General features: G+C 43.4%; 1 protein-coding gene across 2 annotated transcripts in view; it reads right to left on the bottom strand.

Moving 5' to 3' along the window:
- The window catches only part of EMB2771 (E3 ubiquitin ligase), a 305,147-nt gene that overhangs the window by 38,874 nt on the left and 247,408 nt on the right, over positions 1 to 18,865 (bottom strand). For both annotated transcript variants that reach the window (XM_087395130.1, XM_087395131.1), the window contains 3 exons: positions 941 to 1,114; positions 754 to 817; positions 407 to 546 (listed from right to left, as the gene is read on the bottom strand). In XM_087395130.1, the coding sequence (XP_087251256.1) occupies positions 407 to 546; positions 754 to 817; positions 941 to 1,114 (378 nt within the window). The remainder of the gene's footprint in view (positions 1 to 406; positions 547 to 753; positions 818 to 940; positions 1,115 to 18,865) is intronic.

Below are 18,865 nucleotides of genomic sequence, written 5' to 3'. Positions count from 1 at the left end.
CATGCCCATTCTCATGCATACATATGCTTAACGTTCTAAGTGATACCTCAATGCCATGCAAAACACGAGAAACAAAATACTTTTTACTGCCTAGTGGCCTCACTAAGCCTCTAAACAATCCTCAACATGCTGAATTGCCTCTCTTTTATCCACATTGCTGTATGTATATGCTACTGTCCTTGGCATTAGCTTACAACTACATTGAGCAGCTCTTTGTTAGCAGTTCTAATACTATCTCTAAATACTTTTTTAGGATGTCAATAGCCTATAAGTTTACATATACATAATACAGTCCCCATTCTTCAAGTTTATCCTTTTAATTCAGTAAAGAAAAAAGGGGAAAAACTGTAGCATGTCTTACACTTATATGACTTTGTTTTACACACATAAAGAAGCAAGTCATTACCTTATGTAAGGTGCATGAGAGCAATGATCGACAACCGATTGGATCATCGCCATAAGACCGAGCTCCGACTTTTCGCTTCACCAAGATTACCCCGTTTTTGAATGGATTTTCAATCTCATTAATATCCCACCAAGAATTATCTATTCATATGCTCCAAAAAAGTGTAATTAGTCATTGGAGAATGCTATACAATTTATAAAAAGATATATAAGCATATACACCATAAAACACGAGCCTATTTCAAGCATCCGTCTTCAAACTACACAATATGATGGAAGTCCCATAATACATGGCATTCAAGGACTCAAGAACACTACATCATACAAATATGGTAACCATTCATTTACCGCATGGACGAAGCATGATATCTTGAGGCCAATAACGCGGTCCACATACCCGAACACGTTTGAGCTGCATACATTTAAGACATACTAATGAAGAGTGTTCTATTTCATCCATATACATATCAGCAACACTAAAGTGTACTTCAATTGTAACACTTTAAAAGACGAGTCAATAATAGAAGATACCAACCAAGGATCGCTCTGGAAAAATACAAGGAGACACTTGACAAAATGTTGTTTCCAAGTGAGAGGAGGTTTCCTTCAGTGTCATCTCAAGTGGAACATACACAGGCAGCCCTGTGTCAACATCAATAGTTTGGATACATCGTGCTTCTGTTGACAACACATACAAGTGCCTGAAAGCCTACACAAGAACATGATTAGATTTTGCTTACACATGGAAAAACATATACATATAACCATAAGAAGAAGGATACTACTCTTTTTTAAGCGGACTGTCTAAGCATGCATGTAGATAGAAGTAGCTACCTATGCATATATATGTGCTTAAACATGCCCGAGCCTCCTAGTGCATCTGCATCCATGCAAGAATACATTTGCACACCTACCCACCCAACCACCCATCCATGTGCGTGCGTGCACACACACACACACACACACACTTTTTGTAGTGAGAAGAAATATTTTATTGCTGTGAAATAATTACATTCACAGGTACTCCAAAAGCGGAGTAACTACTACTCAACCGGAAATCTCAGTATAGGCCATATATACATCATGATCAATCAAATGAGTCTGAAAGCAATCATAAAACCATTGCTGTAGAGATCGTTTGAAAAAAACGAAAGATGGAAAAGTAGGATCACCAAAGACTCTATGATTTCTGTCCATCCATAGAGTCCAAAGTGCCCAATAGCGCACCCAAACAAAATATAAATCAAAACCTTGTCTAGCGGGATGAAAACCAAATAACCAAAAGAACCTGCCAAAAGTAACAGTAGGAAATCTAGCTCGAAGCCCCTGACGAATGAGAGCCAGGAAATCACAAGTATGTGTACAGTGCTAGAAAATGTGAGGCACAGATTCAGCAGGATGTAAACATCTATGGCAAGCAGGATGTAAACATCTGTGGCAAACAACCGGGGCAATATGTCTATGCGCGAGTAATTGCCCAGATGGAAAAATGCCAAGTAGGACTTGCCAGAGGAAAAGTTGTTATCGAAGAGGAACTTTATAATGCCAAAGGAGACGCAGCCGCTTTCTCCACCACTTTGATGGGCGATCCATATGCCAAACTGAATTGGCTCTGTCAGAAACCCAAGACGGAGGTAACAACACTTTATACAGAGAAGACACTATGATATGTTACAGCTTCAAAGAACAGGTTAAAGAAGAGGAAGAATGCAGAGTCCAATCCTCAAGCCTATCCTGAAGTTCACACACACACACACACCCACTTTTTTTTTTTTAGTAAAATCTTATATTTCTGTGTGGGAAACCTCAAAAGAGGTAAAAACCCACCAATAAGTATAAGGAAAAAATTTACAAGTAAAGCCTCAGAGCAAAAGTCATGAGGCAGCCAAGTAAATAGTTACATATCAAGCTGGAGGAGGATCAAACCACACACACACACACACACACACTTTTTTTTTTGTGAAATCTTTGATTGATTATATTATATGAGTAGCAACCTCAAAAAAAGGTGCTACAAATACATCAACTGAAAATTTCAGTATATGCCAAAAAGACCTCATGATCTATGCAGCGGGTCTACAAGCAATCAAAGAAAGATTGCTGCAGAGAACGCCTAAAAAAGCCAAACAGAGAGAAAGTTATGTCCATAACGTGCATAGTGCCCAGTAGCGAACCCAAACGAAGAAAAGATGAAACTCCGATCTGGATGGATGAAACCCAAATAGCCATAAGAACTTCCCAAACGGAACAGATGGGAATCTCGCTCGCAGGTGCTGTCGAAGCAGATCAAAAAACTCACGAGAGCACGGACAATGCCAAAACAACTGAGGCACAATCTCCGAAGAAGCAGAACATCTATGGCAAAGTGCAAGAGCAATGTGTCGATGAGCTAATAGCTGTCCAGATGGAAACACTCCCAAAAGAACTCGCCAAAAGAAAACCTGTCTACGTCTGCATTTCCACCTCAATGTCCGGGCCTCTGCCCTGGGAGGAAGCATCAGCTTGAGGACAGGACAACAGTGCAACAACTTCTTCTTCAGGAAACAAGGTCCGATTTGCAATCACAGTAGCCCAGGTCAAGCCAACACCAGAGTTTTCAGCAGGTGTTTTCCTATGAGAGGATGCACCACTCCAAGTCCGAGAAGGCAAAGGTCGCCTCGGGGAGATCACTTCGCAAGGAGTTTGCCATCCATCAGTCAAAAAATTTTCCCCCTTCCCCTGAGGTGGAGAGGACAAAGGCATAGGAAAAGAAGCATTACCATGTGAGACAGCCGGGGCTTTGCCTTTGTCTTGAACAAAGAAAAACTGTTTGACCCCTTTGTTTTTTACCACAGAAGAGGCATTTGCATTCTTATTCAAAGGCTGAACCATTTCAGCTTGCACTGGCATCCGTGGAGCTCGGGAAGGACATTGTGAAGCCATGTGCCCAAATTGCTTGCATTCAAAGCAAGCACCTGCAAACAGCCCCCACTTGAGCTCGTAAAAGGCACTCTCCATGGAAACATTATTCACAGTAACCGAGTATGAAGCTGAAGTGGGATGATCTCTATCCCACAAAATGCAGAAGCGATTCCACCTTACCGAGGGAAGCTGCAATTTTAGGTAGAAGGGAAGAAAAGCATTGAGGAAAATCCACAACTTCTACCCAAACAGGGCAACGATGCCGAATCAATGCCTGATAATCCCGGGTGGGAGACCAGGGCAGAACATGGGCCATCTGCTAGCCATAGAAAAGAGGAGAGTGCTCCAGCAAAACCTGACGGTGCTCCTCATCAACCATCATGATCTCAAAAAAGCCCCTCGCTGCATAATGAACTTTTTTGACATAAGAACCACCCAGGGTTCGAGTCAACCAATTCCCAACATCTGCAACAGCAGGCATCCGTCCTGGGAAGAAAATTATAATGGCATGCTTTGCATACTCCTTAACTAGATCAAATATATCATCCACTTCCACCATAATGCCAGTGGTGGGAAGTGGATCTTTCTAACCTTTACGGGTGTCTTCAAACCCTTAATGCATAACCTCATAAACAAGCTGAGCCTCAGCACAGTCATGAAGGGAATCATCTGAATCCATCACCTGTTTTTGTTTCTTGTTGGAAACCGACTTGTCTTTGTGAAAGGTTTTCTCATAGGAATAATCCGCCATTCGAGTTAAGGAAAAAACTTGGAAGCAGCAACGCTTTACAAGGAGGAAAGCACAGCAGGTACAAAACTGTACGGTTTTTTCCTGGCTGTATGGACAAAACGTACGGATTTTTGACAGTACCAATTTTTTTTTATTTTTTCTGACAGGCAAACTGTACGGACTTCCCTGACTGTACGGACAAAACTGTACGGAATTCTCTAACTGTATGGACAAAATCGTACGGATTTTTGACAGTTCGAAAAAAATCTGACATGCAAACTGTACGGACTTCCCCGACTGTACGGACTTTTCTGCCTGTACGGACAAAATCGTACGGATTTTTGACAGTACGATTTTTTTTTCCGGATTTTCTAACAGAGCGTATGGACAGAAAACAGACGTCAAAAGGAACCTCGAGGGTGTCAAACTGAGGGAGAAACAAGAAGTTGTAGCGTGGGAGCACGAGGGCTAGCACGGAATCTCACTCTCTCTCTCTCTCTCACACACTTTTTTTTTTTGTGAAACCAGTAACTATAAAATTAACATGAAATCAATGTACATGACATTAGACTCCAAAGGGGAGCCTAATGAGAGAACTCAAAAACAGTGAGAAAACACTTCAAGGCTACTAGCATCCAAGTCCCTCGCAGCATAACTATCATATAAAGATTGCTTGAGGGACATTCTGAAGAAAGCATATGCCTGAGGAAACTGTTGTCCCATCCTAAAATGCAATCTCTGTGTCCAAATAGTCCATAGTACCCAAAAGCGAGCCCAGTGAAGGAAAAGGAGGAATGGAGACATCTGAGGTGAGAAACATCCAAACATCCAGAAGAGTTTCCCGAATCTGATAGAGGGAAACCGGAGCCGTAGCAAACGAGAGACATGAGTGATCAGTATTCGAGAGTGCGGGCAAGACCATAACAAATGGAAAACTGTCTCATGGTGATGAGAGCAACGGGGGCAGGAAGAGGAAGCAATACGGCGTGCTTCCAATTTCACCCCAATGGAAAAAGCTCCCACTATACATCTCCAAAGGAAATTTACATGTGCAGAGAAAATTTACATGTGCAGGGTCAAACTCTGCAAAGACATGATACAAATGAATGTCCATTGGCTTGAAGGATGAATATTCAGCCCGTATCTTGTCCAGCATCCTGACCATCTCAATCTCACTAGCTCCACATCTCGGCCCGATACACCTCCTGCCCCTCTCGAACTCCAAGATGATACAAGACCACAACTGCTTGCAAGCTGTTTCAATCGCTTCCCTGCTAGAAATTTAACAATACTTATCACCTATTGGAACCTCTCTCTCTCTCTCTCTCTCTCTCAGGACTCAGAGCCAGAGGGCAGGCTGGATTTCGCAGGGATCATTCGACACTTGACCACATCCTCACACTCAGGGCACTGGTAGAGGAGGCGAAGTCACGAAGGCAACGGCTTTATTGTTGCTTCGTGGACTTCAGGAAGGCATTTGATACAGTTCCGCGATTCAGATTGTTTCAAAGGATTCGCCAGATGGGCTTCAGTGGAGAGATACAGTGGGCTATCATGGCTTTGTATGAGAGGGTCACTGGTCGGGTTCGGACACGTGAGGGGCTCTCAGAGGAGGTATGCAGCACGATTGGGGTGAAGCAGGGTTGCCCGCTCTCTCCTACTCTCTTTGGATTATATATTGATGAGCTAGAGATGTTTATACAGATGACAGGCGGTGTGGGCTCTACTCTCTCAGGATCCTCCATTCCTATCCTCCTATATGCGGACGATGTGGTTCTCATTTCCTCTACTGCTCAGGGCCTCCAGGCACATATTGAGGCACTCCACAGGTTTTGCCAGGACAGGGGGTTGACCGTAAACCTTGGCAAGACCAAGGTTATGGTTTTCAACGCCTCTGATCGTATTTACAGCACGGATGAGTTTTGCTTCACATATGACGGACAGCCCATTGAGCTTGTTAGAGAGTACACTTACTTGGGGGCAGTTTTCAGGGGACCGGTTTTCACCATGACATATGCAGCACGAGATAGGATTAGTAAAGGGTATGCTTCGTTGGCTCAGCTTGAGCGTCAGTGTTTTCAGTCCCACTTTCAGCATCCCGATACGAAATCCTTGCTTTTTGATACATTGGTGAGACCAGCTGCGATGTATGCAGCTCCTTTCTGGGCAGGAGACCTCGGCGCTGCAGATTGGAGACGAGTAGAGAGGTTACAGATCATCATGTTCTCTCGGCTCATTAGGGCCAAGGCTACAGTTCCGCACGAGATCATGCTAGCAGAGTTTGGAGCTACTCCCCTTGCATTGGATGCAGCGTTTCAGTCGGTCATGTATTTGCATAGGGTTAGGGAGTTTGGAGACTCAGCAGCAGGCAGAGCTCGGTTGCCATGGTTAGCACTTGCATCTTCTATGGAGTTGGCACGATCTGGGGCCCGATACTGCTGGTACTTCAGACTCACTAGGTGGCTCACATCTCTTGGACTAGACATGGATAGACTGCCTTCCTTCTGATACAGCATAGATGCCCCTCATCTCGAGTTGAATCGCCATGAGCTTAGCCAGGTCACGAGAGCAGACTTGCTGCAGCTTCATACGTATCGCACTTGGATTTATCCCACGCAGCTTCCGACGAAGATGGCCACATATCGTGACCACTTCCTTCGGATCTCAGAGGATGGATTTGTCATTCCACCAGGCTATACAGGTATCCACATGTCCCACTCACTGAGGATTGCCCTTGGCCAGCTTAGAGTCTCTTCGCATCAGCTCGAGATAGAGGCTGGTAGGATGCGACGCATGGAGGATGGACGGCGACCAGGCCGAGAGACCAGGATCTGCCCTTGTTGCACCATGGGAGAAGTGGAGTCAGAGGAGCACTTCATTTGCAGATGCCCGCTATATTATGAGCTCAGAGGTAGATTCCACTGTCTCTTCACGGATGGCTTTGGACCTCTCTCACGAGTGATGGACTACGAGGATCAGCATTGCCTAGCTCTTTATGTCAGGGAGGCCACTATGCTTCGACGAGACTACCTCAGAGACCATCAGCACAGACCGGAGCGTGATAGAGCCCAGCCTGATAGAGCTCAGGCACACGCTATACCAGAGGACAGAGACCAGGAGGAGCACGAGGAGGTCAGAGCTCACACAGGACACATGCCTCCACCCTGTGGATGTACATATGAGATGGTTTGTAGACGCCGCAGGATCTTGTTACATAGGGGACGTACTCGTCGCTTCATCTCCAGACGATCCAGGATGATGGCAGCTTTTCGGAGGAGACTTACTCATGGAGATCTCGCCCCACCAGCCGCTCACCTCACCTTTGCTCAGATTTGTACTCTCATAGCAGGAGGCAGAGTCGATGGACAGGATTTCCAGTATTATTTTGGTTCTCAGACTCCGTGACACCTGGACTTGTATCTTTGCATTGGCATATTGTAGTCATTCCCCCATTTTGCACCTAGGGGCGGTTTCCTTGCATCTAGTTTACTTTGTATTTAGGCTCAAATTTGACATTATGTACTTTCACTTGCATTGTATTGCATAGCACTTAGATGATATTCGACAATGCCTCTTCTTTGTGGCACGTTGATTTTGTGCTATCTTGTATGCAGAGTTCTTGATGTCCCATGGGCCCATTTTGGCCTTTAGTGGACAATAATACACTTTCTTTCTTTCTTTCTTTCTCTCTCTCTCTCTCTCTCTCTCTCTCTCTCTCTCTCTCTCTCTTTGTATCCAATAGATGTAACTATTGTTAAATTGCCAACGAATTGGTGCTTGGGATGAATAAGTAATTGAATCTTTTTATGTTTTTATCGTTGTGTAAAGCAGCGAGTAGTTTGACGAGTAGATGTAGTTTGTCCAATATTTTGCACTTTCTGTTTTTGAGTTGGTCCATATGTGATCAATTGTTGTTCCATGTATTGTTGTTGCACTTGAAATTAGTTAAACCATTCCATGGCTTTCCAATAGTTGTTTTATTTTTAGTGTCGGTGCTATGTTAGAATTTCAGTGGATATTGAAGTTGCCTACAATGTATGTTGTTTCCTCTCGTGGTACTCTATTTAACATTGTCTTGATACTTTGTGTCAATGCCTGTGTTCTTGTTTTTGGTGACTTATATGTGTTTAAAACTACTATTTTCCTTTTTTATTTCATCCTGACTACATCTTTGGAATACACTACCTGACCTGGCCAGAGAATAGAATGCCAGTCACATTGTTTCAGGAGAAGCAATTTGGATTTGTCAAAGTTGACATGCACTCCCGCTGCTAATCCATACAATGATAATGTGGTCATAAGCATGCGGACTTCCCAGGGAGAGTTTTGTGGCATAAAGAAGGAATCATCAGCATATGCATGTGCCAAAAAGGATGCAGCCCCAGGGATTTTAAGACCAGTCATCTGTCCTGTGTTTGTAAGATGATCAAGATTCATCAAGAGGGGATGGGTCGCAATGGCATAAAAAAGAGCACTAAGGGGGCAGCCCTGTCTAACTGATCTACCCAATGTCCATCACCGAGATAGATGACTTCCAAGAATGCACTGAGAGGCAGAGCCAGAATAAAGCCAATAAATTGCATTTGCTATCATGGGACCAAAGCCGAACTTTGTCATGGTTTGAGAGATAAAATCCCATTCAACAGTGTCAAATGCCTTAGTGATATCTACCTGCAATATGAGCACACCTTGATTCGAGTACTTAGCATATTCAATTGCAGTCAATGCATTGGAGATATTGTCATGGATTTGTCTGCGCGGCACAAACCCATACTGATGAGCATGAAGGCCCGCATTCAGTATCCCATGAAGCCTATACACAATCATTTTGGCAATGAGTTTGTAAACTCCATGCATCAAAGTAATAGGTCTCCAATCTGACATATGATCACACAGATTTTTTTTAGGCACAAGTTTGATTATGCCATGCTTCCAAAGGTGCGGCAATTGATTTTCTTGCCAGGCAACATTGATCATTTGTAAGAGAACATCTTTCAAATAATCCCAAAAAGAATTATAAAATTCCACCGTAAGACCATCCCAGCCAGGGGACTTGTATTTGCCGAGATGGGACAATGCATTATCAAGTTCTGTGTCAGTAAAAGGTCTCTCGAATGTAAGAGCATCATCTATTTCCACTATCTCAGAAACATATTGAAGAAATTCAGTCCTCGCATCAGTCATTTGATTTGATGGGGAGCCAGGGGTAGAGAACAATTTCTAGAAGTAATTTTGGCATTCATCTTGGAGATCAAAGAAAGAGTGCGTCCAAGAGCCATCTAGCTTCCTTACCCTTAGACATGAGTTTTTCTTTCGAGTAGCATGCAGGCCCTGGAAGAAGGCATTTGATGAGCAGCCCTTATCCATGAGGGGCTTCATTCTTGCTCTAATCTACCATTTGTGCAATTTCCTCTGATAATTATCAGTCAGTTTGATCCGGGCTTGTGAGAGGGAATCATTTTCTGATTCAGAGCGAGGCCTTACATGTGAAAATTCAGTCAATTGTTGTGCTGTCCTTTTTGCCCATTTGACCTCATTCCTCCATGTAGCCATGTGCCAGTTTCCATACTCCCTAATGACATTCTGTATACGAGAGACAAAACTGTCCCAAGCATAATTCATGTCCTCCTGGGCAAGCAAAGGCAAGGGATGAATTGCAAATCTGATCATTTGCTGGAAATGTTGATGTCGGAGATAAGCCTGATTAACATGCAGTAATCTGCCGGAAAGAGTCGGCAAATCATCCAGTGGCATACCAAATTGAAGATTTATCCATAATGGGGCATGATCTGACAAGCCCAATGAGAAATCTATGAGGAGATGAAGGCTAAATTCTGCATATTGTTGTGGATAAAACAAATACCATCTGTCAAGCCTTGCCCAGTATGTAGTAAATCCATTATGATGAAAAGTATATCCGGGCACTGCCCCTTGTAGAAGCAGCCATAAATCTTCAGCCTGCACAGAAAGAAGCATGTTATCCCATTTCTGTCTTTCCGATGATAGCATATGAGATCTTGAAGTGGTGTTATCTCTCAGTAGAGGGGAATTATTAAAATCTTCACAGATAAATGCATTGGATCTCCATGGATATTTGCTTAAAGAATCCCATAAAAAAGCCCTCATGGCAGAGGTCTGGGAAGCATAGACTGATGCAAACTAGAGAATGTCACCATTGACATTACATTGTATGACTATCCATCAGCCACTGCTGTCATTGAATGCTAACTGAGGCTCCAGCTCATGTCTAACCATTATGCATACACCTGAGTAGGTAGTGGTACCAGCATAATATATATCATAGCCGCCAAAGTGATCATGATGACTAGCCATAGAGTGTTGATTATGTTCTTGCAAACAAACAATATCTGGCTGCATTTTATGTACATAATTCCAGAAGAGCCTCCACTTTGAGACATTGCAAAGGCTCTGTACATTCTTTGTAAAGCACTTAAGTGTTTGATGCATCAAAGAGATATATACAGGAAAGTATAAGTATGAAACAAGATATCTGAGAGGCAAAGCCTCTGCCTGCATGGGTTGCATGCCTTCATGATCCATGAAAGATATGGCATTCTCCCCTTCTTCATAATCACATATGGGGATGCCCTTCTTCAAAACCCCCACCCAATTTTGAAGGACAGGAGCTGAAGTGGAAGCCTGTCCTGGTGAGGGAGAAGAAGCATCCCATTGACGGGATTGAAAGGGGCGTTGCTTCAATACAACCACCTTCTTAGGCTGTTGAAAACCATCCCGATCTGTCCCCACAGATTCCTTCATCTTCTCTTTTTCTTTTTCTTTTCCTTTTCCAGCAAGTGATTGCACCTGATTAATTGATTTAGCATTCTTTGCTCCATTTCGATTTGCTGCCTTAGCTTGCAAATTCTCATTCTTTTCCCGTGTCTGGGGCGGCAAGGCATTAGGAGGGGGTTGATGCAGAACCATTGGGCATTCAGAGGCTAGATGCCCAAACTTGTGGCAGGCAAAGCAAGCGCCTGCAAACACACCCCATTTCAAGTCAAAAAACTTTTCCCCCAATCGCACACCCTCAACTTCCACTGCAATAGAAGGAGAGGTAGGAGTGTCAGTGTCCCAGAGGATGCAGAACCTGTTACGATTTCCATTGGGGCGTGGAGACAAATGACCTGTCCCAATGATGCAGCCAGGCCAGGCAATTCTTCATGCATATAATCCGGGAAGTTAACAACCTCAACCCCTACAGGACAATGATGTCGTATAAGACTTTGGTAATCCTTGTTTGGGGACCAAGGCATGGCATGTATCATCTGCTTCCCGTAGAAGAGGGGAGAAAACTCAAGGAGCCTCTGCTTGCACAAGGCATCTGATAAGTGCACCTCATAAAAGCCTCTGGATGCAAAATAGACACCCTCTACAAAGCATCCTCCAAGGATAGACTTGATCCATTGCGCAACATCACTGGCTGCTGGGATTCTTCCTGGAAAGAAAATTATTACCGCGGTTTGAGATAGCTTCCTGAGAGGATTCACAAGGGAGGGCAATTTCAATTTGTATGTGACCTCTGGAACTGGTTTGCCCCATTCCTGTCGTGACTTCTGAAAGTCATCCTTAAGTGTATCAAACACATATTGAGCTTCCATAGTAAGCTCATCATCTTGTGATGCAGGCTGAGAAGGAAGACGCTTGGCATCTGCGGGTCTTTCTTTTCTAGCATATGTACAGACATCAGAACCTGAAGCCATGATTGAGATATGGCAAAGCAAAAAAGAAATAGAGTGAAAGATGAAGCAGATAGAGAATATGTACGGAAAGGCACAGGGAAATGTAGGGAAAGCCACACACTTTTTTTTGTGAAACTAGTAGCTATATTATTAACATGAAATCAATGTACATGGCATTAGACTCCAAAAGGAGTCTAATGGAAAAACTCAAAAACAGTCAGAAAACACTTCAAGACTAGTAGCATCCAAGTCCTTTGCAACATAGCTATCATATAAAGATTGCTTGAGGGAAATTCTGAAGAAGGCATATGCCTGAGGAAACTGTTGTCCCATCCTAGAATGCAATCTCTGTGTCCAAATGGTCTATAGTAGCCAGAAACAAGCCCAGTGAAAGAAAAGGAGGAAAGGAGACATCTGAGATGAGAAGCATCCAAACATCCAAAAGAGTTTCCCGAATCTGATAGAGGGAAATCGAAGTCGCAGCAAATGAGAAACATGAGTGAGCAATACTGGAGAGTGCGGGCAGGACCATAACAAGTGGGGAACTGTCTCGCGGGGATGAGAGCAACGAGGGCATGAAGAGGAAGCAATACGACGTGCTGCCAATTTCACCCCAACGGAAAAAGCTCCCACTATACATCTCCAAAAGAAAAGCCTCTGTTTCAATGGCAATTTTGCTTTCCAAATTTTCTTGAGTTGTAATTGCCAACAAGATAAAGGCCTGTCCAAATTCCAAAGAGAGTTGGCATGCTTATCAATCCATGGCGGTGGAAGAAGGAACCTGTAGACCATCGAGGAAGTGAGATTATGCATTGAAAGTGAACAGGTAGCAGGAGATGAGGAAACCAGATTCCAGTCCAGTAGTCTGTCCTGTACAAACAGCGGAGGAACAGGAACAAATGGCTGCAACATAATTGTAAGTGTTCTCCAAATGGGTCTATGATGCAGACCCAAGGGGAATGTCCTGCAAGCTTGTGGAAATGAAAGCACATAACCATGTTGATCCACAACATCTCCAACAATTCTTATGCCCAATTTCATAATATTATATGCTTTAATAGGTGCCTGTAAAGCAAGAGGCGATACAAACACCTTGCTCCAATGAATGCTTTCCAAGCGAAGAGAATTACCATGATGCGAAGAAGCACCTGACCATTTAGCATAAGAAAGAGTTCTCTTCCAATCATGAATAAAAGCAGTAGAAACAGGACAACCAGGAATTTTCCCCTGAAAAGTCGTCATGACTGCTTCCCAGTGATCTATAATCCAATGCCCATATGAATGGGACGTCATGTTTCCACACATAGATGCTAACATAATAGCCCATGGCTGTTTTTGCTGGAAAAAATCAGCAATCATAGTGCTCTTTCTTGCTAACATATGAAACTGAAGATTGAGTATGTTCAGTCCCCCATGAGTCTTAGGACAACAAACAGACTGCATGGGAAGTAATCGCAAAGCCTTTTTGTGAGATTTGCTTTTCCAAAATATCTCCATAGCCTGGGACATATAGGAAGCCAAGTGCCTGATAGACCATGGAAGAAGAGGCAAGTAAAATTGCACATATGCCATAATGATGGACTGCACTATCCGGAGTCGAACATGTAGAGGCCAAGTGGACAAATGCCAGTATTCCAACTTCTTGTTAATCTTTTGAAGCACCCATTTAAGCTGTTGTTGAGGGGTAATATTCCAACCAATGGGATATCCTAAATGCCTCACAATGGTATGGGATGAAATAATGTGGCCTGGCCAGAGAAGAGCATGCCAATCAGCTTCTTTCAATGCTAGAAGATTTGACTTCTGAAAGTTAATATGCAGTCCAGCAGCTATGCCAAAATCATTCAGAGTTTGCATCAAATGAGATAGGTCACTTTGAGAATTCCTGGGCATAAAATATGAATCATCTGCATATGCCTGTGCAAGAAATGGCTGTGCTCCTGGAATTTGCAATCCATGAAGGTGCCCTGTGGCTGCAAGATGGTCCATATGCAACAATAATGGATGAGTAGCAATAGCATATAGTAGCGAACTAAGAGGGCAACTGTCTCACTGAGCGGGTCATTGTCCAGGTTCTTGACAACCCATCCCCAAGCAAACACTACGCAGTGGCATGGGAGTAGAGCCAGTAAATAAGATGGACCAGCCGAGGACCAAATCCCAACTTATGCATGGTCTGAGAAATAAAATCCCAATGGACAGTATCAAATGCTTTTGCAATGTCCACCTGCAGAATGAGAACATCTTGTTTGGAATATTTGGCATACTCAATTGCAAGCAAAGCATTGGAAATATTGTCAGTAATCTACCTTTTGGGAACAAACCCATACTGCCTGGGATGAAGTCCTGCTTGCAAAATTAATCGAACCCTGAGGACGATCATTTTGGCAATGAGTTTGTAAATGACTGGCATAAGAGATATGGGCCGCCAATCAGCCACTGTCTCACACAAGCTTTTTTTGGGGATCAATTTGACAAGGCCATGTTTCCAAGAAGGAGGAAGAGATCGTTCTGCCCAAGCATGATTGATCATAAGAAGAAGAGTGTTTCTGAGATCACCCCAAAATGCACGGAAGAATTCAATTGTCAATCCATCCCAGCCAGGAGAGCTGCCTTTACGTAAATGACTCAAAGCATCATCCAGTTCATGAAGCATAAAGGGCTGCTCCAATGCATGAGCCTGTTCCCGACACAGTATAGGCTGAACATGCACAAGAAATTGAGACCTCGCTGCATTCACTTGCATCGAATGATCAGGCTGAACAGAAAAGAGATGCTGGAAATGACGAGAGCATTGTGATTCCAATTCTGATTTGGAAGTGGTCCAGGTGCCATCATCTTGCCTGATCCTGCAAATATCCTTCTTTCGCCTATCCGCATGCAGGCTTTTAAAGAAAGCTTTGGAGGAGCAGCCTTTATCCAGAAGCGGTTTCATGCGAGCTCGGATTTGCCATTTCTTTAATTTGCGAAGATCGTTTTGATGGATGATATGAACAGCATAAGCACAAGAGTCCTACTCAGAGGAGGTGAGCTGCCTCTGAGAGCTGATTGCATCCATTTGTAGCTTGTGAGATTGAGCCCATTTCAGCTTAAGCCTGAAGTTTCCCATGTAACTCCGTCCATAATCTTGAATGACAGCCTGCAAACGATGAGCAAGACTGATCCAAGCAAAATCCATGTCCTCGTGAGCATGTAAGAGGACGGGACGGACAGCCACTCTCACCATGTTCTGAAATTGTTGATGAAGCAAATAAGCACTATTAAGATGGAGTAGGCGACGACCAAAGAAAGGCATATCATCTGTCAACAGATAATGTCAAGCATACTGGAAAGTGATCAAATAGCAAGAGGGAATGATCAACCCGTAATGCACATGTAAAACTAGCATACTGCTGAGCATGCAACAGATACCATCTGTCAAGTCGGGCCCAGTAATGAGTAAAGGCATTGTGATGGTATGTATAACCCATATCTCTATCCCTTGTTGAGAGCCATAAATATTCTGCATGCAAGAAAGAAAGTATATCCTCCCAATGTCGAGGCTCACTAGGGATCATGTGAGAGCGATGAGTGGTATTATCTTGGATGGCAGGCGAGTTATTAAAGTCTCCATACAAAAAGGGATTGGACAGCCATGGATATTGTTTGAGAGAGGCCCACATTCGAGCTCTTGTCGCAGAAGTTTGAGAGGCATAAACAGATGCTATTTCATAAAGATCAGCATTATAGGTGCTTCTGATCACCATCCATCGACCCTGGGGGTCATTGTAAGTAACCATGGGCTGCATATCATGTTTCACCAGCATGCAGACCCCCGAAAAGTGCATTGTACCAGCATAAAAGATATCATAACCAGCAAAGTGGCCTTGCTGGCCAGCCAAGAAGTGTTGGTTGTGTTCTTGTAAAGAAATTACATCGGGGTGCATTCTATGTACATAGTGCCAAAAAAGTCTCCACTTATTGACATTGCAAAGACCTTGAACATTGTATGTAATGCAAGTGATTGAAATAGACATAGAAGGTATGTACAGCTGAACCAAAAAGCATAGTAAAGATATAAGTTGTCAGGCCTCAGCCATGACATCAACATCCACCTGGCCTCCTGGATCATTAGCTCTATAATCTTCATCATTATCACATACAGGGATTCCCCTCTTTAGTACATCAACCCACAGTTGAGAAGTGAGGCTATCAGCAGGGGTAGAGGCCTGACCACGGGTGGAAGTGGAGGCAGTCGTGGCTTGAGCGCAAATACCTTTTTGGGTTACCGCCAAGCACCCTGGGGAGAGGCATGAGATTCTGAAATCTTGCCCTTTCCTTTATCCTTTTGCTTGGCTGAAATCTGAACCACATTTTCTTTGGGAGGGACAGATTTAGATGCCACATCACCCAATTTGCTAGGCATAGCCTTAGGCCCCGGACCATAAGTTGAAGGGGAAGTGTTTTCTGGAGCAATAGCTGTAGGTGGGAGTTGATGCAAAACTGCAGGACATTGTGAGGCTAAGTGACCAAATTTATGACAAGTGAAGCATGCACCTGCAAATACAACCCATTTCAAGTCGAAATATTTTTCACCTAAGGGAACATCCTCCACCTCTACCGCAATGGAAGGAGGGGTTGGATGATCTGTATCCCAAAGAACACAAAATCGATTTCGATTACTTGAAGGGCGGGGTTGGCATACAACTTGCCCCAAAGTAGCAGCCAGACTTGGTAACTCAGCCCTCATATAATCCGAAAAACTCTCTGTCACACACACTTTTTTTGTGGGAAGAAATCTTTTATTTCTGTAGAATAATTACATTCATAGTTACTTCAAAAACGAAGTAGCTACTACTCAACTAAAGATCTCAGTATAAGCTGTATACACATCCTGATCAATCAAACGAGTCTGAAAGCAATCGTAGAATGATTGTTGCAGAGATCGTTTGAAAAAAAGAAAGGATGAAAATAGTGGATCACCAAAGACTCTATGATTTCTATCCATCCATAAAGTCCATAGGGTCCAATAGCGCACCCATACAAAAAATAAATCAAAACCCTGTCGCTGTGGATGAAAGCCAAACAACCAGAAAAATCTGCCAAAAGTAACAGTAGGAAATCACTGTCGAAGCCTCTGTCTGATGAGAGCAATGAGATCATAAGTATTTGGACAGGACCAAAAGATGTGAAACACTGATTCAGCAGAGTGCTGGCATCTGTGACAAACAGCTGAAGCAATATGTCTATGTGCGAGTAACTGTCCGGATGGAAAAATGCCAAGGAGAACTCGCCATAGAAAAAGCTGTTGTCGAAGAGGGACTTTCTAATGCCAAAGGAGACGCAGCCTTTTTCTCCACCACTTCATTGGACGATCCATATACCAAACAGTATTTGCTCTATGGGAAATCCAAGGTGGAGGTAATAACACTTTATACAATGATGACACTGTGATATGTGAGAGCTTCAAAGGACGGGCGTATAAGGAAGGAGAGCGTAAAATCCAGTCCTCAAGCCGATTCTGAAGCTCCAAATGAGGTACCGGCAAGTACGGTTGGAGCATTGTTGAAATTCTATGCCATAACGGACGATAATGAGCTCCCACGCCATATTTACGAGCAGCCATAGAAAAAGATAAAATTGTGCCATCATCCTGAAGTACATCCGCCACAGATGAAATGCCTTTGAATGAGAGAAAATAAGAATGTCGGGGTTCTTGTATGGCCAAAGGAGGGTGGAATACTTTAGACCAAAAAATATTCTCTACCCTCAAAGAGTTGCCCGAGAGAGAGTCCCTGCCATGCCATTCCAAGTGGGATAGAATGTGTTTCCAATCCAGAAGCAGATGAGAGACAAAAGGGCAGCCTTTGATCTTGCCTTGGATAGAGCCAAATAAAAAATCCCACTGAGTAGGCTGCCAATTCCCAAAGGCAGATATATGAAGATGTAATAAGAGAGAGCGGATCACGAAAGCCCAAGGCTGATCTCCTTGCATAAACTGTATCATCATTTTCCCTCTGTGAGCAAGTAAATGCATTTGAATATTGAGAATGTTCAGACCCCCGTGCATCTTTGGAGAACAGAGACGATGCATAGAGAGTAATCTGAGACTTTTCTTGCCATGTTATGAACGCTAGACAATTTCCATAATAGCTGAGATAAATGAAACCAGATCTGCCTTAGTGAACATAGTGAGAGGCAGATAAAATTGTTGTATGCTATCAAAATGGATTGTGTAATTCGCAGACGAACATGTAATGGCCAAGTTGCAAGCTTCCAATATTCAAGTTTTGCCCTTCACTTTACTAGCACCCAATCAGTTTGTTGTGAACGGGTGAGTCCCCAGCCTAGAGGATAACCGAGATGTCGAATGAATTGAGAAGCCGGGACAATTTTCCCAGGCCACAGAAGGTTGTGCCATTCCTGTGCATGTAACGGCAACAATTTTGATTTCTGAAAATTTACCCGAAGGGCAGCAACCAATCCATATGTAGAAAGAGCGTGCATAATCATGGACAGATCAGCCCGAGTATTTTTTGGAGTAAAGAATGAATCATCAGCATATGCCTGAGCAATCATGCTATGGCTGCCAAGAATCTCCAAACCGTGCAACTGGTCAGTGTCCAAGAGGTGATCCAGATATTGAAGCAGTGGATGAGTGGCTATGGCAAACAGTAAAGCACTCAGGGGACATCCTTGCCTTACAGAGCAAGCAAGAGTCCAGGATGGAGAAATATCTCCTGAAAGTATGCAAGCAGCTTCACTGTCTTGATATAGCCAATTGATGAGTTGCTGCATTTTTGTGCCAAAACCCAATGCCTGCATAGTCGATGAAATAAAATCCCACTGAACAGTATCGAAGGCTTTGGCAATATCAACTTGCAATAACAAAACATCCTGCTGTGTGTATTTGGCATATTCAATTCCAATGTAGGCATTAGCAATGTTATCTGTGATATGCCTACGCGGGACAAAGCCATATTGAGAAGGATGCAACCCATCATGTAAAAACCCCCTTAGCCGATCAACAATCATTTTGGTAGTGACTTTGTAAATTACGGGCATAAGAGTGATAGGTCTCCAGTCTGCCAAAGACTCACAAATTTGTTTTTTGGGAAGGAGTTTAACAAGACCTCTCTTCCATGTGTCC

This window comes from Dipteris shenzhenensis, chromosome 24, assembly GCF_047967505.1.
Source record: "Dipteris shenzhenensis isolate YYH24624 ecotype China chromosome 24, Dip_SZ_1.0, whole genome shotgun sequence".
NCBI lineage: Eukaryota > Viridiplantae > Streptophyta > Polypodiopsida > Gleicheniales > Dipteridaceae > Dipteris > Dipteris shenzhenensis.
The sequence above is the reverse complement of the archived record's forward strand: the minus strand, read 5'-3'. Positions and strand labels throughout refer to the sequence as shown.